At 32.2% G+C, this 22,635-nt stretch overlaps 2 protein-coding genes and 1 long non-coding RNA gene across 3 annotated transcripts; 1 reads left to right on the top strand and 2 right to left on the bottom strand.

Moving 5' to 3' along the window:
• The first annotated feature begins 8,130 nt into the window (after positions 1–8,130).
• LOC139857196 (uncharacterized) lies at positions 8,131–10,752 on the top strand. Its single transcript, XR_011762385.1, has 2 exons — positions 8,131–8,379; positions 8,936–10,752. It is a non-coding gene; the product is annotated as an uncharacterized lncRNA (long non-coding RNA).
• A 3,796-nt stretch (positions 10,753–14,548) lies between these two features.
• On the bottom strand, positions 14,549–16,743 carry LOC139859044 (polygalacturonase 1 beta-like protein 1). The gene is made up of 2 exons (XM_071847862.1): positions 16,663–16,743; positions 14,549–16,548 (listed from the first exon to the last, which is right to left on the bottom strand). Exons 1-2 carry the CDS (start codon positions 16,741–16,743, stop codon positions 14,701–14,703), a joined length of 1,929 nt encoding a protein of 642 aa, XP_071703963.1. The 3' UTR covers positions 14,549–14,700.
• A 3,884-nt stretch (positions 16,744–20,627) lies between these two features.
• Positions 20,628–21,556, bottom strand: LOC139859043 (uncharacterized). Its single transcript, XM_071847861.1, has 2 exons — positions 21,509–21,556; positions 20,628–21,329 (listed from the first exon to the last, which is right to left on the bottom strand). Exons 1-2 carry the CDS (start codon positions 21,554–21,556, stop codon positions 20,628–20,630), a joined length of 750 nt encoding a protein of 249 aa, XP_071703962.1.
• Positions 21,557–22,635: the final 1,079 nt, after the last annotated feature.

Raw genomic sequence — 22,635 nt, 5'->3', positions numbered from 1 at the left:
TATACCTCTCAAAATATAACTTATACATTTGAGTGTTTTGGTCATTTACTTCTATAAATCATCGTCTCACTATTTTTTTTGAAATACATTTTAAAATAGTGTTTACTGTAGCAAAGTTACTGTAGCATTTGCTACTGTAGCAATTCACTGTAGCAAAGTCAATTTCACTGTAGCAAATAGTGATTTTCGAAAACACTGTAGCATTTTGGGTACTGTAGCAATTTGAAAATGTTACTATCGTTTACTAAATAACTTGAAATTATATATATGTATATATTTTTTTTAATATACATAAATTAGTTTTTAAATACACATTGGAAGTTATTTATAAATAAATTTTAATAATAAATATTTCAACTTATCATATATATTCAAATAGATATTTAAACCAATAAATTTAATGTACGGTATCAAATAATTAATACATTGTTACCTTTTCAAGTTATAGTATATATGTATCTATTTACATATAATTGTTCGCGAATCGTCGAAAATAACCGAAGGGTATTTAAATATATAAAAGTAGTTCAAAAATTTTGAGATTCAGTTTTACAGACTTTGCTTATCGTGTCGAAAATGTTAATCATACAAAGATTAAGTTTAAATTTGGTCAAAAATTTCCGGGTCATCACAGTTCATGGGTATGCTCGTGAGGTCAATATAGTGTTTATCATTTCCGTTGTGTCTACGTACCTTTCCTGCAATATTGAATCTCAATATTGATACGTGAGTACTCATAATTTAACTTTTACATACTAATAGTGTATCCCTGACTAGTGCTCGAGTATTTAGGATTATGCATGCTTGTACTTTTGATATTGCCCTTAGACAGGTTAGGTTGAATCTTGAATTAGTTACACTTGCGGCTGAGATAAGGTATAAGATATGCATGTCCTTGGAAAGCTAGCGAAAAATTAAGAACTTTTCCTTTAGATATCGAATGGTTTCGATGAACGGATTAGAAGTTATAATCAATTGAATTTTCGATATTTTTATTAAAAATGATTATTATTATTATCGTCATTTTTATCGTCGTTCTAGTTTTATCTTATTATTATCATTATTATTATCTTTATCAATAAAAGGAATTTATTATTAAAAATTGTTATTTTTTTTTTATTATTACTATCGTTATTATCATTAAAGTTATAATTAGTATTATTATTATTATCCAATTATTATTATTATTATTATTATTATTATTATTATTATTATTATTGGTATTATTATTATCATTATTAATATATATATCATTATTTAAAAATGGTTATTGTTATTGTTATTATTATTATTACTATATTATCATTAAGATAATTATTAGTATTATCGTTAATAATGTTATAGTAACTATCATTATTAATATTAGTGTAATTAAAACAAATATTTGTAACACCTAATTATTTTGATTACTATTATTATCAATATTATGAACACGATATAAAAGACGATTAAAAGCTATTAAATGAAACGATTAGGAAATAATGGGTAAGAGTATCATGATGAAATTAAAATATTATAAGATATTGATTTAGATAAAATTATTGTTCTTATTATTTTTATCATTACTATTATTATTAAAAGTATCGTTAGTATTAAAACTATCATTTTAACAAAAATTATCAATTTAATAGAAATGTCATTGTTACTATAAAATATCATTATTATTATTATTTTAAAAGAATTATTATTTTAAAGATAATATTAAAAATTATCGTAAATATTAAAGTTATCATAATTAGAATTATCGTTTTATCATAATGTCATCTTAGTAATTATAAATATTGATATTTTTATAATAATAATAATTATTACAAAATAATACAACTTTTACTTACTATCATTATAGATATTATTTTATCAAATAAATATGTGACACAAACATATTTTACTACGTGTAATAACTTACTTTAATAATACCTATCATATTTTCTTTATAATATTAAATGAACCCTATAAATTTTATTACTTAATATATATAAAAGTATATTTTATTATATAAATTTAATATAAAATTTTATTTATTAATAAATAAATTATATTATTTACTCTAATAAATCTTTTAAAGATATTTAAAAATATAAAATGGCGATATTTAAACTATATATTAATCATGTATAGATTTTTGGAAATTATTTTGAGTCAAAATTACTTTTGTTGACTTTTGCATATTAGTCTCGAGCATTAGGATTGTGGTACACTATGACTTGACCTAATTTGTTAGACAAATATTGACCAACACATAAATATATATAATTAATTTAGGTTCGTGAATCCGAGGCCAACCTTGCACTTGTTCAATGACGTTATATGTATTTTTACTACGAAATACAGTATGGTGAGTTTCATTTGCCTTTTTACCCTTTATATTTTTGGGACTGAGAATACATGCGCTTTTATAAATGTTTGACGAAATAGACACAAGTAATTGAAGCTACATTCTATGGTTGAATTATCGAAATCGAATATGCCCCTTGTTATTAAAGTCTGGTAATCTAAGAATTAGGGAACAGACACCCTAATTGACGCGAATCCTAAAGATAGATCTATTGGGCCTAACAAACCCTATCCAAAGTACCGGATGCTTTAGTACTTCGAAATTTATATCATGTCCGAAGGAGGATCCCGGAATGATAGGGGATATTCTTATATGTATCTAGTTAATGTCGGTTACCAGGTGTTCACCATATGAATGATTATTTTTGTCTCTATGCATGGGACGTATATTTATGAGAACTGGAAATGAAATTCTTGTGGTCTATTAAAATGATGGAAATAAATGATTATGATAAACTAATGAACTCACCAACCTTTTGGTTGACACTTTAAAGCATGTTTATTCTCAGGTGTTAAAGAAATCTTCCGCTGTGCATTTGCTCATTTTAAAGATATTACTTGGAGTCTTTCATAGCATATTTCGAAGAACGTTGCATTCGAGTCATTGAGTTCATCAAAGATTATTATTAAATCAATTTATAGTTAGATAGTGGATATTATGAAATGGTATGCATGCCTGTCAATTTTCGATGTAAAGAAAGATTGTCTTTTAAAAACGAATGCAATGTTTGTAAAATGTATCATATAGAGGTCAAATACCTCGCAATGTAATCACCTATTGTGAATCGTTTATAAAGTATATGAACTGGTCCTTTCAGTTGGTATCAGAGCGGTGGTCTTAGCGAACCAGGTCTGCATTAGTGTGTCTAACTGATAAGTCAATAGGATGCATTAGTGAGTCTGGACTTCGACCGTGTCTGCATGTCAAAAGTTTTGCTTATCATTTTGTGTCGAAAATTAACTACTTATCATCCTCAGGAAATTACCTGCTTATCATTTTTAGTCTAAGACACGTCTTGCTGCATTGATTGCATGAATAGTGTATAGACAAAAATTCATATCTTAGCATATCTGCTAAATCATATCTTATCGTATCTGTTACTTTAAACTTTGCCTGACATATCCCGCAAAGTTCTCCGTAATCTACGAAATCTTTTGATCTATATATATATATATATATATGTATATATATATATATGTATATATATATATATATATATATATATATATATATTATATGTAATTAGAATACCATCCGTTAGCCAAAATCATTTCATATCGGAAAAAAAATCCTTTATCCAATCGTACGAAATGGAATTCGTCATCAGTTCAAGTCACTCAGATTTCGAAATGGAATCCCATTCAAGCTCCGAAAGCAGTGTGACCGGAATAGATCAACTAACCAGTCATCACCTATTCTGAATGAATTGGGGATGGGTTCGTAGCCTCCTCAATCATTGGAGACAAGAAGAAGGTGATCCCTTCCATCCACCACATTGCCCTCTTGACGAAGAACCTAAAGCACTTACCGGCGAACCTGTCCGAAATACCATATTCTCGCTCATTTCCAGAGTATCTCATCACAATTATATATTACATCAAATTTTAGATTTTATTTATCCGCTCGTCCGAACCGACAATCACCCCCGGTGTAATAGAAGAAGTCAACGAGCTTCGCGCTCGGGTAGTGGCTTTGGAGAATATGGTGCAGAGATTACAAACACCAGCAGCAGCATCAGCAGCATAACCAGTACCACCATCATCAACGCCAATAGTACCATTACCACCTCCAACCACAACCGCGTCGTAAACCTCAACTTCACAATCTGTCCCACGAGCATCAACATCAAACGCACCATAGATACCAAGGAGTACCAACAACAATAACTGACGAAGTATTAATTCATAACTTCATTGGAGAAACATTCCGCGGCGATTATGTAATCTCTAAAGTCTTAGAGATTATCTAATCTAGCCCTAACCATAAATCAGTTAAGCGAACCAGAATGATAAAAGGAAGAGTAGAAACCCTGACAAAAATGGTGTGTGATTAACAAGCTAAACTTGCTTTACCAACAGCATCAATAGTACCGTCAGCGTTACCAGCATCGTCAGTACAGTCAACATCCGAATCAACAACACCGATAACATCACAAACTCCGTCAGTTCAAGAATCACTATGGACATCATTACGAATCAATAACGTGTATATTGTATCAACGAGTTATGAAGAATTAACTCATTCCCTCTGAAGAAATTATATGTATATTATATATATATATATATATATTTTGAAATAAATCTTTCCGTGCTAAGCTATTATGTGTGAATCTTAACTACTCGGTTAATTCATATTACAAATATGCAATAATGTACGTCCTTCGGCCGCAACTTAATCAGCGTTAACTACAATCTCTGTCGCAATTCAACAAATTCCAATTCATAATAAATCAAGTATATATTTGATTTTACACTTTCATCATCGATGTACCCGAAACTTTTCAGATAACATCATTCGTACTTTGCGAAATTCACAAGAATTCCACGAACCGAACATCATACATCAACAAATAACGAAGTATTGATTCATAATTTCAATGTCATTAAAGAAATACTGCGTAAAAGTTATGTACTTTTTAAAGCCTTTAGAGATTATTCAATTCTAGTTTCAACCGTAAATCAAATGAGTTTAATTTAACATTAACTCATTAAATCTATGTTACATCTGAAGAAAATATACATATATATATTTTCATAAAGACTGTAATAAAATTCTTTTGTACAAAATATTAATTGTGAATTTTTTTTTTAACGGGTAGGTAATACCCGAGAGATATATAAATTCACAAATAATATGTTACATTCTTCGAATCTGATTCAGCAAATATTGTATTATATTCTCGTGCATAGTTGATTTGTAATTTTTACACCGATGTGTTGTACGTTGACCCTCGACTTAAGTACCGGTTCCGGTTTTTCGAAAGCGTTTTCGTACGCTTAGAAAACTGGTACTTTACGTTTCGTGTAATGTACCTTTATCAATAACAAGACTCAAATCAATGAAAAATTATCCCACTCAAAGTGTAACTTATTCATTTGAGTGTTTTGGTCATTTACTTCTATAAATCGACGTCTCGTTATTTACCAATATATATATTATAATAATACTATTTTAAATCCAAAACGTTTTACGACCAAGTTAATATTATATTTTATCACTTTGTTAAATAATGATATTGACATTTAAAAATATAAACTTATATATTTTAGAAATATTTATTTGCTAATATAATATTTAGTTTTTCAAAAACTAATTATATTTCAAAGTTTAATATATTTAAAATCGTTTAAATGTTAGATATTATTATATCACCTTACGTTTTACGCTCTAGTACATAATTTGATATGATTCTTTTATGCGCCAACGTTTAATTTAACTTCTCAAACGTTCTAATTAACATATCTATAAATCAATCGAATCAATAAACAAGTGTTACTATCGATTACTTAACTTATCGATATTCATTTTCTAAGTTATCTATATTCCTCAATTTTAAATAGTATGAAAGTTAAATAGTTTATCTTATCAAAAGTCACGAGGCAATTATTGTAAGGCATGTACTGGAAATCAATAGGAATTTTCACCAATCTGTCTAGCTCTCGCTACTTGACACTTTGTCCTTACTCGAAGATCACTTTACCATTTATTCCGAATACCGTTAAAAAGGAAATGTTTCCTAAATCAAAGTGGACCTCTCAACAGAGACTCGTAATCATATCACAATGTATATAATAATTCAATCATTTGATATTATCTTTTAATTTCGTCGATAAGCATATATGGAAACTAATGCGTTTATGTAAAGTATTATTCATCAAATACTTTGTTAACGTTTTCAAGTTATATAATAATTTCATAACTTATTTTCATATCAACCAAACCGTTAAATTTTTTATTAATATTTCTCAATTTAATAATTACACATGTATATATATTCATACATATCTATTTACACATAATTGTTCTTGAATCATCGAGAGCAGTCGAAGGTTAAATGAATACATGAACAAAGTTCCAAATTTTTGAGATTTCAACATTACAGACTTTGCTTATCATGTCGGAAATATATAAAGATTAAATTTTAAATTTGATCGAAAATTTTCGGGTTGTCAAATGCACACATGATATATAAAGGACTTTTGGTATTCTACAAGAGCGTTGACAAATACTGCAACAACGCAAGGACTTACAACATTAATGTTATGCAACGGATAATGTATAGGTGCATCATCTTATACAATACATAGTATAATTGTTGAAGATAACGGTTATAACATTTCCGAAAATGATTTAGTTATGAACAAGTTACAAATATGCAAACAACCTGGATCGAGATGTGTGAAAAATACAGAAGAAGTTTAGAAGAATTACGTGATAGGGTTATGAATGTAGGCCTACAATCGAATTTGGTAGAACATCTTTGGAATAACCGTGAAATATAGAGTTCGGCGTAGTTTTTAATTTAATTGTATGTTTTTTTCTTCAATTTAGTATTGTTTGTTTTTTAATTAAGCATTATATCTTTTTTATTAATGGAATTTCTATCTTGTTTTATTAATTTATCTTTGTTATTTGAAATATATATTTTAATAATATTAAAAGTATTAAAAATAATCAAATAATAAATTAAACTCTAAACCATTTATTCACTTTTATTTTCAGTTTCTACCTAGACACTGAACTCAGTGTCACGAATTATTTTGCTCTTAGACATCTATATTATGAGCGGTTATTTAGAATTTTGTTGTAGCTTATTGTAGCTTCTTGTAATAATGATGACATGATGAGAATGAATATTTTTACGCATGTATATACATTCTATTCAAATTATCTTATAACCTTATTTTATCCTTCTGTTAATCACGAACGAGTCACTTTTAACTTTTAAACCACATTCATTACATTTTAAACGGGTTTATTGAACATAAACTTTAATTACTAGGAATATTAACCAAAACACCCTTTTTACAAACATGTTAAAACAATTAACCGAAAAAATATTTTGAAAAGGCCTACACAAGTGGCAAAAGCCAACTTGCCACTTGCTATTGCCGGACACACCATTTTCAACTCGATAATCAACTGCAAGCCGATTCTTGCGACTAGCGACCATATTCAAATTCAAATAAGTCTTTTGAATAAGATTTTTCGATATTTTTTTGATTCTTCCAGATAATGTCTCATTCCTACAAAAATGTTGTCGAGAAAACATTTATTTTCATCATAAAAAACTTTCATTTTTGATATCTTTCGATTCTCAAACATATACAAAACAAAAAAACTCTGGGTTTATCTACTGGATCGCTTTTAATTTATATTTATTTATGAAATATTATCCAGGTTCGCGCAGTGGCGATTCTAGGATGTAAATTCAATGGGGTCCTATCCAATTTGAGTGGTACTTTTTAAAAAAAAATTTCATAAAAAATGGCCATTTACTTCCATACAAATCACTAATTCTTAAAATATACGGGGTCCAATCTATAAATTTAGTGGTATCCTATACAATTTTAATAGTATTTTATATATAAAAAAATTTATTTAATGGAGTCCTTTGACCCCACTTGACTCTAAGCGGAGTCGCCATTGGGTTCGCGTACGATGGATGATAACATAATTGGAATATTATGCAACACATAACAAAGTTTGGGGTCTTATCGGTCATTTGATCAAAGATGAGGAAACTTAAGCGGCATCTGAGGATTCATCAGCATTTTTCGCGAGTCTTCAATTGAATCAACTGCGGTTCCTACAAATCATTGTGAGACTGATCTTTCAATTTATGCAATATTTATTTAATTATAATTATTACAGTTGTTAAATGTTTGCATATTTAGTGTAAAATACGAATCAGTGTTTAAAATTAGGATTTTAACCAGCAGGTGTTTGTTTCTAACTAATGGCAACAACTGAGTAACCGAAAGCAGTTACTGAAGAAGCCAAGGTTGATCTGTTCGAAGATGATGAATTTGAAATTGATCAAGGTGGTATTCATATAGTTAGTTCATAGTCCTTGAAGTTCAATTGCAAATTTTAGATGTCATATATCGTTGTAAATTATTTTAGGTTAAAATTGTTAATGAATAACGATGGACTATTGGTGGTACCTAGTTTTGAAAAATGATGATATATATTAAGAATCGGTAGTAGTTTAGATTCTATTAGTTGACTTTCCAGCCCCTAGCATGATTCGTGAAGGTGTTAATGATGATATCAAGCTTAACTGATCTTATGAGTTGGATGAACTGAGGATTATGAAAATTTATGCTGTTTGTGTTAATCTTCCAACTATCATTTCATACTTAATGAAAACTTTTAGTTGCTAGTAATCGTTTGGTATGTGTTATTATTAGGTAGTATGAAATGGTGTCTAATGGTTACGGCATTTTGGATTCATCTGACCTGCTTCTATCGTACCTTGACTACTGTGCATTTAATCGTTGTTGCTTTTCTTTTTCTGATTGCATCAAGAGGCTAATTCTAAATCATTCCATCTTTTATTGCTTAACATATGATTATGATATTATTTTTTTGGTATAGTGTGATGTCAAGGAAGAAGGGAAGGGCGGGAAGTAACCCCACAGTGGGAAGAAGGTTGGGATGACGTTCATTTGAACTATTATTTCTCTTTGCAGCTGAGGAGACGACTCAAAAGCAGCACTGATAGAAAGTAAGTGAAATCAACAACTCTAGTATTGTTTTCATATCAGAAAAAACTGCTTGTAAAACCACCTGTTAACGTGACTGTGATGTGGAGGCAAATTTGGTGTTTTGGGGTTTTTGATTGTGATGTGACAATGTCAAATTTGAGTGTCAAATTTTTGTGGGAATGTTTTGAGTGATTTGGAAAAATATGATTGAGAGTTGAGTGTAAAAAAAGTAATTACTATTATAAATAATAGGTGTCTAAAATTGATTGGGAGTCAAATTTAGTGTTTGCCCGTCAAAACCTTGACTGACGCCCCATATCCGTCAAAAGTCATGCCCCATAACAGCCGTTAAGTTCGTCAAAAGCAGCACACATCATTTTGACGCGGAAATCCTACGCCCATAGTGGGTCGTCTAAGTCAATAAATACTCTTTGTCAAACTTACGAATGACTCTGTTTCAAATCATATATTCGAAGATTATTTTCAATTTAATTTTATGTTTGATAACCTATAGTCATTATATAGAATAAGATCTAGTCCTAGGACAGAACTCAGTTTTAAAATGCTTAAGTGCTCGCAAATGTAGTTATTTATGCTATGACATTCATAGTGTGCATCAAACTAGTAGGCCTTCCGTTATGTGTCGTGAACTAAATATTTGTTGCTATTGTATGTAATCTATGATACTCTTCCTTGTGTGTCAGCTGTATGAGGTCACACGTGGCATCATTACAAGTTGTCATATCACCGATTTACATACAATAGCAATAGATTGAAAGCTGATTACACACAGTGTAACCCCAAATACTTTGTTGCATAGTATGAATCTCGTAGCATAAGTAATTACACTATCTTATCCTTAAGTCATGATAAAAGTTATCACAAAGTTAAAAATCAAGAAAATCCCCATGCCCCAAAACCTAACTCACCTCTGTTATTTCTTTGTTGTTTTAAAAACTGCACTTTCGTCCTTCTGAACACTTATCATCGTTTGACCCTTTCATATTTTAAGTCAACTCTAAAGAAACATCATTCAATGATCTACTACCCGATTCAGTACTCCCCAAATCAACACAAGTTCTACAAACTGGACAGACAGCATTTTTGAGAAGCCATGAATCAATACAATTAACATGAAAACTATGCCTACAATTAGGCAACAATCTGCACTTATCTCCACACTTAAATCCCTCCAAACACACTGCGCACTTGTCTCTTTTCATCTCTTCTGGATCATCATCATCATCATCATCATGATCTTCTTGATCCAATTTGTAGTCATACCATGACAGCCTCTTTATGTCATCATCTGACATCGTGCTACTCCTTTGCACCACAGTACTACTCTCGATACTTTCTCGTGTCATCACGAATGTCCTTCCAGCTACACATATATGAATCATGATCAATACAGCAAGACCCACAAACAATAATGCCATGGAAGTTACAATTTCTAGCACCATGGTTGATCTTGGCTCCCTTTTCATTAAAAAAGATTAATTGAACAGTGGAGATATGTATGAATGTAGTTTTGAAGAAGGGTAAGGGAAGTTTGGTGGGCAAAACAAATTTGATATATTGCTTTGTTATGATTTTTGTAATCTATGAAAAATGATTGTATATGACAACATCATTAGTTGATGCTGATACTGACATATGAATACCAAGAACAACACTTCAATGATAGGAGTATTGTTTTACAAATTACCAGCTTTACCTCTAATATTTATTACTACTATCTGTTTGATGTTATTCAGAAACTGCGTATGAGTAAAGCAACTTCATTAGGTCATTTTCATAGATAATATGGTGATTGGAAGTAATTGTAATTTAAAGTGATTAGTTGGCCTTTTGGAAGAACATGATATAGAGAGTGAAGTGTACTCAACTAAAGAAGTTTGATGGATAGGTATATAGTCTTGAGATTGGATGGTGACTTCTTGCCTACTTCATTGGATATCCCTTATTATTTTGATTCAAGATCTAAATCTGATTATATGAGTGCGACCATAGTGTGTATGATAAGACGACATTTTATTTGGCATCCTCTACCTATATGGCTATATTTTTAGTTATAAAATACTCATCAAAAGACAAAAACTCATTTATCATGATTAAGCCATTGTTAGGTGTTTGAAAAAGATATATGAAATGGGTAAACAAATAAAGTATGAAATGGGTACACAAGTAAAGTTTTTCTGTCCAGACTACTCGAGAGAAAGCAAGTATTTTTTTATCAAGATGTACGTTTTTCTATTTTGACTCACTCCCCTGCCCTGATCGAATGAGAATGGAGAAGAGATCTTGTGACTGTTTTCACTTTTTTCCATGGTCATCTATGATGCACGATCTGTGCATGTTGGGCTCTCGTTAGTTGGGCTACAAGAGTATATTGGGCCATATGGAGATCGAGTAGGGATAGGATAATAACTGAACTATTTAGCAAGGAAAAGCAGAGAGTTTGAATCCTTTCATAATTAGTTTTGTTATTTTAATTGGTTTTGGACTTATCCTTTTAGCTAGTATTTAAACCGTATATTTGCTATTGTTTGAAGTTAGTTTTGAGTTTTTAAAATAATTGGAGAGTTATCACAGCCGCAAAGGCTCTTGGCAAGCTGTATATGTTTGGTTTTTAACCTTTATTATTTTGAATGAATTAATAAAATAAGTTACAAACAAATATAATCCTTTTTTTTTGGAACGGCAAAATTATATTAAAGAAAAACTTAGCAAGAACCTAAGAAGATTAGAAGGAATACAATATAATCCTAGTTCTTATTTATCTTCAATTGTGTTTCTTGTTTGACCAACGATTTGATTCCGCTATTAATCCAATTGTATGATGATGGCCACTGAGTTGCCCTAGCTGGCAGCCCACCCAGGTTCGAATCTGAGTTCCGCCTAGTTCGTTCAAAAAGGGAGGTTGACCATGAGGGGTGCCTTCACAGGCAATTCACCCGGTAGCGGGTCTGGCGCTCAGCGGGCCCGTTCCCCCAGGTTTACCCTCTGCGGGGGAGTCCAAAGGATTCATTCGTAGGGGGTTCCTGAGTCACAAAAAAAAAAAAAAAAAAAAAAAAAAAAAAAAAAGGTTTGAAAATGAGAACTAGTGTAAGGATATAAGGACATAATCACCAGGCTATCTCGAAAATGATATATGAAGATTGATACAAAGTATAATGTGTAAGCTTAGATTTGGCCATTTCTAATATCACATTAAGAGGATTGATGAATAATAATATACGGAGTATAATATATTAGGTTTATATAATGAAGATATATATCCAAACGTACTTGAAGGTGGTTGGAGTTGTGTTCTTGATAAGGGTCCCTAAAGGACGGTTGTTCACTTTCAAAAGTACAGTGGACCTGCACGTACCTTATATTGTTGAAGGCGAAATCATGATAGGCATTTTGGTACATAAAATGCGAACAAATTTTGGTACATAAAACGCAAGCAAACTTCGGTACATAAATTCAAAACCAGTATATATAGATTTGTAAGCACTATATACAAGTGAAGTGATTAATTATCTTGAATTTGTATAAATATATCTATATATCAATATTGCAGTTAAAATATTAATAGAAAAATGAAGCTAAAAGTTTGGCTTCCCTTCGGATAATTTGGGAATTTTTTTTTGAAATAGTAATATTTTCTATTATGTTTACAAAACTAGAAATTTGAAAAAAATCTTTACAAAACTAGTAAAACCGGAGTTTCAAACTCCGGTTTGGGCCAAACCGGTGTTCCAAAGTCCGGTTTCTATCTACTTTGTCCACATGGCAGTGTGACATGGCAAACCGTACTTTGAAACACCGGTTTGCCACGTGGCATTTTTTTTTTTTTTTAAGGATTCTGAGATGAGCTCGTTTATTTTTTTAGAATTTTTTTTAATGTAATTGTTAATAATTGATATTCATCCCTTAAAGTTAAAAGAATTAGCTTATTAATTACGGAGTAATAACTATCTGAACTTTCACTTCTCAAACTACATTAAAAGAAGTTTCAAATTAGCTTATTAATAATTGATATTCATCCCTTAAATATAGCAAAAATAATTAAAACTTTTTTCTAAAAAAATAAATGAGCTCATCCCAAAATTCCTTAAAAAAAAAAAAAAAAAAAAAAAAAAGGCCACGTGCCAAACCGGTGTTTCAAAGTCAGGTTTGCCATGTCACTCTGCCATGTGGACAAAGTAGATAGAAACCGGACTTTGGAACACCGATTTGGTCAAACCGGAGTTTGAAACTCCGGTTTTACTAGTTTTATAAAGTTTTTTTCAAAATTTATAGTTTTGTAAACATATTAAAAAATATTACTATTTTAAAAAAAAATTCATAATTTGGCAGTTCCGGAACATTGTGGTTTTTAAATCTAATTGCTTGAAGCAGAAAGACTTATTAGATCACATTCTTTTCTTGAAACAATTGGAATTGTTTTCCATTGTAACTTTGTGTTCCTTTCTTGAAAGCTTTTTTTAATAATATTCAAAAATTGTAAAAAATAAGTTGATTTGATAAGGAAAGCATGCGTGAACACAAAAGGACAAGTATAAATCATGAATTGCTTAAATGTGCTTCTGCAAATGTATCCTTCTTTCCCTTCACCCTCATCACATCAACTTTGGTCGAATGTGCACCCCAATGGGTTGGCTTGGTGGTAGGATGCTTGGAAAAGTTCCAAAGGGACCCAAGTTTTGGGGGGCTTGCCTTTCAAAAAAAAAAAAACTTTGGTCGAATGTGCTCATGACGTCAAGCATGCGCTGATGCACGTACAGACATATATTTCAAGATATCAGTACAACATTATTAAATCTGCATTCATAATATTATCAACTTTCATTATTAGCCTAATTCCTTTGTTAAGAAAAAATACAAAAAAAAAAAGAAAAAAAATTTAAGCATGGTAAGTAATGTCATTAATCTAAATAATTTTGAAATAAAATCAAATCTTATTAATTAATGAATTATTATTAAACCTTGTTAATAATTATTTTAATTATTAAAATTAAATAATTTTAAATTATTTTAATTAATTATTTTGAATTAAGTACGAGAAGGTATAAAAACTAGACAGAAGGAAACCAATTCTAAATTTATATTTTAATTTACACTTTTAAAATAAAATGACAACAAATATTATCTCTTATGATTGGATGTGGATTGTTTAATATGCATTTTAGGTGTTTGATGAAATGTTCAGCTGACGAATTTCTTAGTCAAACTTTGTGGTTCAACGAGTTATTAAACTAAATAACTTTAGCATTTACGTTCACTTAATACCTAAAACATATTATTAAACTGTTTCGTTTAAAAAAATATGTACTTCCACGGGTCATTTCACTAGTTTGTATAATTAAAGTTGAAAGACTTCATCAATCAGGCTACCCGAAAAATACGAGTCATTAATAGTTGAAACAGTTCATCAATAAACATTTTTTGTGCCAAACATTAGAATTCGTTAACATTCATTTCATAATCTTGTCATTGATTTTATGTTATAGTTACCGTACAATTGTAACATGTAAATTACGAAACCTTAAAAAAAAAGGAACACTAATAATAAATTTAGACAACAACGAAGTTCTAGGTTCTCATCAAAACAACACTGAAATGAATTTATGAATGTAAAAATTACCACAAACATTTCCATCTTCAATCCGCAGTGGTCCAGGTCATATCATTCTCAAATATCCAATGACAAACTTCAATGAGACCTGGACCCGGTCCAAGTGCAACAAATGCTCCATGACCCGGGCTCCACGCTGACGTGTCAATATGACATATAGCAACACCAGTGTTTATCTTTGCCTTACTATCCACGTCAAGTATATCCGCCACGTAGACTCTCACTTTCGGGACAGAGTGGCAGTAATACACTAGGTATGGGTACAAGCTTTGATGACACGACACCGACTTCGTAAGTTTCCCACCGTTGACCCGTTTGACTTCTCCAATCATCACCTCCTTCTTTGACCCTTCCACATTCTCCGTGGTCCGAGCTATCAAATCATGACCCAAAACAGAAGCCGCAAAGTCGATCATATCCTCGATTGAGCCCACACATTGTTTGGTCTCACCCGGACTCGGGGCCCGCTCACACTCTGAGAGCGTGTTAGTTAACACATGCTCCAAAGTAGAGTTGTCCCGAGCCTGAAAGACATCCTTAATGTCGGATAGTTTGTTACTTGCAAACGGTAATCTTGAAGTAATGGATCGGGGCAAAAACGAACGTTTAGGCATCTTATCCACGATGTCGGGCATCACCATAACGGTCCCTTTCTTTAGCATTTTCTCCCTAAAGAATTTGGCCGGTCCGGTCCATTTATTTACCAAACTGCCACTGACCTTCTTCGACCCGTCTTTGATACCGGGTTTTGTATATTCACCAAACTTGACACCGGTTTTAGTATACTCTTTGAACGTGGCATTCAAAGCGTAGATACTGAAACTGGTGCTTTGACCCGTGGATCCTTTACCGTATTCTCTAAACGAATCGGATCCCGGGTTAAAAGACTTTCCATAGTTGACAAAGTTTGTCTTGCCCGAATTCGATTTCCTACCATACGACGTGAATGTGTCGGTACCCGAGTTCGCCCCGTCACGATAACCCGTAAAAGTATCCGACCCGGCATTTCCACCACTACCACCATAAGCCTTAAAATCATTTCTCGGGTTATTAGCATTGGATGTATACGCCTTAAAAGTATCATTCGCACCGTTTGCCAACTCACCATAGTGCGAAAAACTCGACCCGATCACATTCGACGTGTCACCATAACTCGTGAACCCAACAGGAACACCATTCCCATTCTTAGCATAGTTCGAAAACTGTTGGTTACCTGAATTCGTATCATCGACATAGCTATTAAACGACATTGGGTGGTTGTTCCCATTCGCAGAGTACGACGCAAACTGAAGATCTGGAACATTGACACGTGGCATGTAGGAATTGAACTCACCGGTCCCACCAGTTGCATCAGTTGCATAACTGGTGAAGTTAGAGTTAGCCACATTGCCATCAGTTGCATAAGCACTGAACCCTTCATTATGGCCAGTTGATGCACCACTGTATTTAGAGAAACCAGTAGATGCAAAATTTGTGTTTTCTGAGTAGTTTTTGAACGTGTCGAAACCGCCAACGCGGCTCGCGCCGTAGTTCGAGAAACGTTTAGCGTCGTAAACGGCGAAGTTCGAGTCATTAAGATGAGTAGAGCTTGTAGATTTGGATTCAGTGAAGCAAAACAAATTAGCTGAAGAACAAAAGGACGAAAGATGTGATGAAAGTGTATGGTTGGAGGCTAATTTGGTAAATAAAGAAAATTCAATGGGTTGAAGTGGAGATGCTTTTGAAATAAGAAATGAAGGAATAGGAAGTTTGTTTGTGATTTGGTTGTTCCAATAACGGATTAATGAAGATTTAGGTGAAAATGGGTTTGATTTAGGTACTAATAAATCATGTTTACTTGATCCACGAGGAGGAATAGGGATACGTCTGGAAGCCTGCATGCATATAATTTATAATTAATAATTAATGTGTTAACAAATTACATAAGAACAAGTTAGGAAAAAAGACAAGTATAGAAGATGAACAAGAAGCCAAATTAAAGAACTTACAGTTAAGGAAGATAGTAATAAGAACAAGAAGAAGCAAATGTTGAGTTTGACTATTTTGTCCATCTTGATTTGTCTATGCATGTGTTTGTAGAAGATAGGCATTTGGTGTGGATGGTGGTTAGATTTATGTAGAAGAGTGGGATCCCATAAAATTATATATTACTCAATATTTTGTAATTTTTTTATAAACTTAATTTTGAATTTTTCACTTTTTTACCTTTTTCTCTTGCAAGCAATGGGTGGACTAGGTGAAGTACAATAATTTTTTAGTATTATTTATATGTACAATTTTCCAAATAAACCAAGTATGTTTTGGTATCTTAGGAAAAGTATTGACCGATTCGAATAAGTGAGAGTGAAACTTACTAAGACCATGAATAATGCAGCGTTTTTCCCCCTAATGCCCATGATGTGTCGTGAGAAACGCCCCACAAACGCTCGGAATGGGGCGTTTGTGTTGGGGCGTTTGTCAAGAAAGCACGGCCATGAAAATGTGCGTTTGTAATTTTTTTATTTTTATTTTAATTCTTTTCTACTTTTTTCACCACTTTTTAACCCAACCTCCAATTATATTTTGACATACCACCCACAAACGCCCTTACAAAAGCCCCCCATTACAACTCCTTCATTCCCCCATCATGACTATGTCAGCGTCATACCTAAAAAGTACCCCTTTTTCACTCTACGTAGGCGTCACCGTTATCTTTGTTCTAATGGTACAATATGGGCATTAGGTTGGATACATTTTCTTTCTCTTTTTTCCTTTTAAGTGTTCTTTTACAGGAATGATGAAAAAGACACCTCCATAGGACCATGCTTTTAATTTCTAGCAAGGACCATAAAGATAATTAATAAGGTCTAGTAAATTATACATTACTTTTTGACCATATTATTTTATTTATCAAATAATACTACATGACATTTAACTCTAAACCAAGATAGAAAATGCCAAGTGTCTAGTATAACTACAGTACAATTTAGCTGTCAAATATTTTGCATATCTGATCAAATATTAAGCAAAAATATATTTCAGTGTTTCTTCTCATTTGTAGTTTCCTAATTGTCTTTTTTCTTACTTTTCCTACATGTAACACCTATGGTACTTAAACAATCCCTTGAACTGAATTTTTTTTTTTTAAAGCAAGAAGAACTTATATAAACAATCACGAATAGTACATGGTTGACTGGGCAACCTTAACAACACGATACATCACGAAAGAAATAGAGAAAACAAATTACACTGCCATAAGCTAATTGCAAAGATTGCAACTAACAAAAGGAGAAAAAAAAAACTAAGGGTGTGAGAACCATTGAAGCCAATCCATAATATGACCCTTGCAACGTCGTGAAATCTAATAGTATGAAAGAACTTGAACCTCGTTAAATAAAGATGGTACCGTCTCGAGCTTATTCCTGAATACCTTTGCATTTCTATTCTTCCATAGAATGTAGCAAACCACCCAACAAACAGCTTGCCATTGGTTCCTTTTGTGATCATGTGCTACGTAGCCGAAGGTACCATTAAAAATATCCTCATACCCGAATAAAGCCGAATTATACCCCCACCATTTAAGGTGTGACGATTGCTCCAAATCCATATGGACAATACGTCATTCATTGATTTCATTGCGAGGTATTTGACATCTATATGATACGTTTTGTAAACATTGCATTCTTTTGAAAAGGCACACCATAAATGAATATTTAAATCAAAGGTTTTCGACATCTGATGATTTCTACATATAGACAATCACCGTAAATAATAGTTTACAATAGTACTTCCGTTAACAATGCAGTCAAAATAAGATACATGGTGATAATTTGGTGAATGCAACGTTTCCTTGAAAAGTATGTCATGTAAGACTCCATGCACATAGCTTGTCTAACATATAAGCAACAGCGGAAGACTTCTAGGAAACCTGAGAATAAACATGCTAACAAGTGTCAACACAAAGGTTGGTGAGTTCATAGTTTTAATGTTTTGCATAATCTGTACATAAAGGTGGATCACAAGATTTCAGTTGTTTCATCCAGAAACGTTTATCAAAATATTCTACGAAATTGAGCACCCTGGTAACTAAACTTAACGTATATATAATTTGTACCCTTTGTATAATCATCTTAAAAATACACGCAAACCAACGTGTACGCTTCTCAAATAGCATACGTCCGTTAAAAGGCTAGTGCTCTAGCTCGGACGGGGATATCAAGCCCTATGGATCCATATACCACTATTCGCGCCCACCAGTTCTTATAACCGGCAGTTACTAGTTACCAAAGCTAAGGGATTTTCGGTTCAAACTCAGTGTAGAATTAAGTATGTACTTGTATCCATTGTGTTTAAAATATATTGCATGTATTCTCAGCCCAAAAATATAGATTGCAAAAGCAATTAAAAAGGGAGCAAATGAACTCACACATATAAATATTGTATATCGGTTAATAAAGCATTTGCATGTATTCTCAGCCCAAAAATGTAGAGAGTAAAAGGGATCTTATGAAACTCACCTTAGCAGCATATAAAGTCGTTCACCAAAATGTGATCGAAACACGGATTACCAAATAACCGTAAATCTCAACATATCAATATTGAGATTCAATATTGTGGAAAAGTACGTAGACGTAACGGAGATGATAACACTAGGTTTGACTTGCAAATAATACCCATGAATATTACCCATAACCTCCTTGGCAATAACCCATAATTTCCTTAGCTTTATCCAGACCATAAAACTATTTTGAAGGTGACACGCTCATAACCTCGTCGTAGTATTTTATGTATATATACTACTAATAATAATATTATAATAAGATTAATAATAATAATATTAATCTTAATAATAATAATAATAATAATAATAATAATAATATAATAATAATAATAAATAAATATCTACGGAGTAATTAAAAATGAGATCAGAAACATAAATGATCGGGTATTTATAGTTGTGGCCTGTCCCTGGTGGCCATGCGATCGCATGGCTGGGAAGGCTATATCTCATGCGATCGCATGGGCCGGCTGTCCAGCACACAATCCTTTTGTTTTCTTGCTTGTCGACATATTTTAATATAAATATAATATATATAATTTATAATTTATATAATTAATTATATATTATATTAAATTCATGTGCATAGTTGATTTGTAATTTTTGTCCCGAAAAGTCGTACGTCGTCACTCGACTTATGTCCCGGTTCCGGTTTTTCGAACGCCCTTTCGTACGCTGAGAAAACTAGTTCTTTTCGTTTCGTGACTCTTACCTTTGTCAAAATATAGTCTTAAATCATCCATAAACTATACCACTGTTGCAAAGTTACTGTAGCAATTCACTGTAGCAAAGTCAATTTTTACTGTAGCAATTTCATTGTAGCAAATAGTGATTTTCGGAAACACTGTAGCATTTTGAGTACTGTAGCAATTTGAAAATACTGTAGCAAATTAGTGTTTTACTGGTTCATCTTAAACGCTTTAGTTAACTTATCTAAATATCAATCGAATCAATAAACGAATGTTACTATCGTTTACTAAATAACTTGAAATTATATATATGTATATATCTTTTTAATATACATAAATCAATTTTTAAATACACATTGGAAGTTATTTATAAATAAATTTTAATAATAAATATTTCAACTTATCATATATATTCAAATAGATATTTAAACCAATAAGTTTAATGTATGGTATCAAATAATTAATACATTGTTACCTTTTCAAGTTATAATATATATGTATCTATTTACATATAATTGTTCGCGAATCGTCAAAAACAACCGAAGGGTATTTAAATATATAAAAGTAGTTCAAAAATTTTGAGATTCAGTTTTACAGACTTTGCTTATCGTGTCGGAAATGTTAATCATACAAAGATTAAATTTAAATTTGGTCAGAAATTTCCGGGTCATCACATAAGGACTTTAGCCCATATGTCTTTTGCCATTTGACAAGAAAAAAGTATATGCTACACCGTCTCAATGTCACCATCACAAATCGGACATCTCACGCTGTTCAAATCGATGCCCCGTTTATCTAACTCGAACCTTACCGGTAGACGACCTAATCTCGCCCGCCAAATAAACACCTCTACTTTTTTTGGAACCAAACCATTTCGCAACGACTCAATTGAATTAACCGCACGTGGTAGGATGACTTTATCCACTAGAACCGAACAGTCCTTGACCGTATATGTACCCTTCGAATTGAGATTCCAGTTCCAACAGTCTTTTTTATCTTCGATCAGCTGCAAGTTCTGAACAGTATCTCTCAACTCAATTAGTTCACTATCCGTTCGGCCCATAGGTGGATAGGCCCAATTGCCGAGCCTATCTCCCTTAAATTCTTCGATTTTGTTACTGATGTTGATATCTTTGTCAATCTCGAGCCTGTATAATCTTTTGAATCTGTCTTTGAAGCTTGCGTTCCCCACCCAAATGTCATTCCAAAAAGAGGTGTTGTTCCCGTCCCCGATCAAGCGTATGAACGACTTAGAGAAAGAAATCCCTAACCCGTCCACATTTTTTCCTGCAACACAAATAGAATTCCAAAGGCTAGCGTTTGGTTTCCGGACAAGCCTGTTTCCAAGCACAAGACCACCATTAGAACCATAAATGCTACGAATTACGGTGACCCATAAAGTGTTAGTTTCGGTTTTAAATCCCTTCAACTGATTTTATAATGTATGAATCAACTTAACTGATTTAAAATACTACAGTATAAATCACCCTCCCATAACTTCAAAATGGTGTAACACTACAGTTTACTTGACCAACAAATGATTTGCATTAATTAATTAATTATTACTCCATTAGTTTCTCTCACCCTGATCTGTCAACATTCACTGACAGGGTTGGTAACCAAGACTTTGAAAATATTAAACAATGTGCGTGACATTAAGGGATTTGAAGGTATCAAAACAAAAGACAACAAGCATAGTGGGCAACTTGGGACGAGTTACAAGCACCACTCTACATTAAACTACCATTAATTTAACCTCTATACTAAAACATAAAATGAAATGAATATACTAAAACATGGAGTGAAATGAACAATAGCTAGGTGCTAACGTCAGCTATTTTGTCATTTCTCTCAAACTTTTTATTTAAAAAAAATTATTACCCCTGCCGCAACACGTGGACTTCCTGACTCGTTTATATCATTACATATAAGTTTATAATCTTTGAGGTTGTAAAAGTCGTTAGTCAACACTCGATCGGGAACTTGGAGGGACTAGTCAATTGTTGACCAACTCTAAATTTGACCAATTTTGACTGAATAAATCCTAATTTTACGGACTAAATTTGACTTTTAACCGATATTGACTTATTGACCGACTTTGATTGGTGTTGACCGACGACTTTGGCCGAGTGGGGCCTAGTCCCCAAATCCGACTAGTCGCCCAACTTTTACAACAATGATAATCTTAAATATCTACTTGAAAAATAGATCAACCTAAATAGTTTCAAAATTTTCCCTATAAATCAAGTTATACAACTAACCTTCGCTGTTCATCAGAAGGATAACAACTACTCAATTTTAAAATCCTAAAGTAGAAGTAGATATACTTAATGTGTACAAAACATTTAGTAGATCTAACTAGTTGTGGAGCACTCGCTTCGCGCCGGGGGCTCCGTTTTGAATGCGAGTTAAAAAAAAAAGTCTTGATCTATTTTGTAAAAAAAAAAAAATTTCGACATAACATTGAAGGGTTGTTCCCTTTGTGAAAGTTGCTTCTTTTAGCGTTCGGGTTTTATTTTTAAAAAAAAAAGTTAGTAAAGTGGGGTTCGATTTGTATTTTAATAAAAGTTAGTGGGTTAAGTTTGTGAAATTTGAAAAAAAATTACGTATAAAGTGGGGGTTCGATTTGTATTTTAATAAAAGTTAGGGAGTTAAGTTTGTGAAAATTGAATATTAGTAAAAAAAAGTTAGTAAAGTGGGGGTTCGATTTGTATTTTAATAAAAGTTAGGGAGTT

Source organism: Rutidosis leptorrhynchoides, chromosome 7, assembly GCF_046630445.1.
Source record: "Rutidosis leptorrhynchoides isolate AG116_Rl617_1_P2 chromosome 7, CSIRO_AGI_Rlap_v1, whole genome shotgun sequence".
Classification (NCBI taxonomy): domain Eukaryota; kingdom Viridiplantae; phylum Streptophyta; class Magnoliopsida; order Asterales; family Asteraceae; genus Rutidosis; species Rutidosis leptorrhynchoides.
This window is presented reverse-complemented; position numbering and strand designations above follow the sequence as displayed.

Excerpts from the sequence above, each read along its gene's own strand:
- LOC139859044 (XM_071847862.1), bottom strand. The coding sequence starts at position 16,743 with ATGCATAGACAAATCAAGATGGACAAAATAGTCAAACTCAACATTTGC. Across the intron at positions 16,549-16,662 it reads TATTACTATCTTCCTTAACT|GCTTCCAGACGTATCCCTAT; the intron begins GTAAGTTCTTTA and ends ATATGCATGCAG.
- LOC139859043 (XM_071847861.1), bottom strand. The coding sequence starts at position 21,556 with ATGTCACGCACATTGTTTAATATTTTCAAAGTCTTGGTTACCAACCCT. Across the intron at positions 21,330-21,508 it reads AAGTCTTGGTTACCAACCCT|TTGAAGGGATTTAAAACCGA; the intron begins GTCAGTGAATGT and ends TTATAAAATCAG.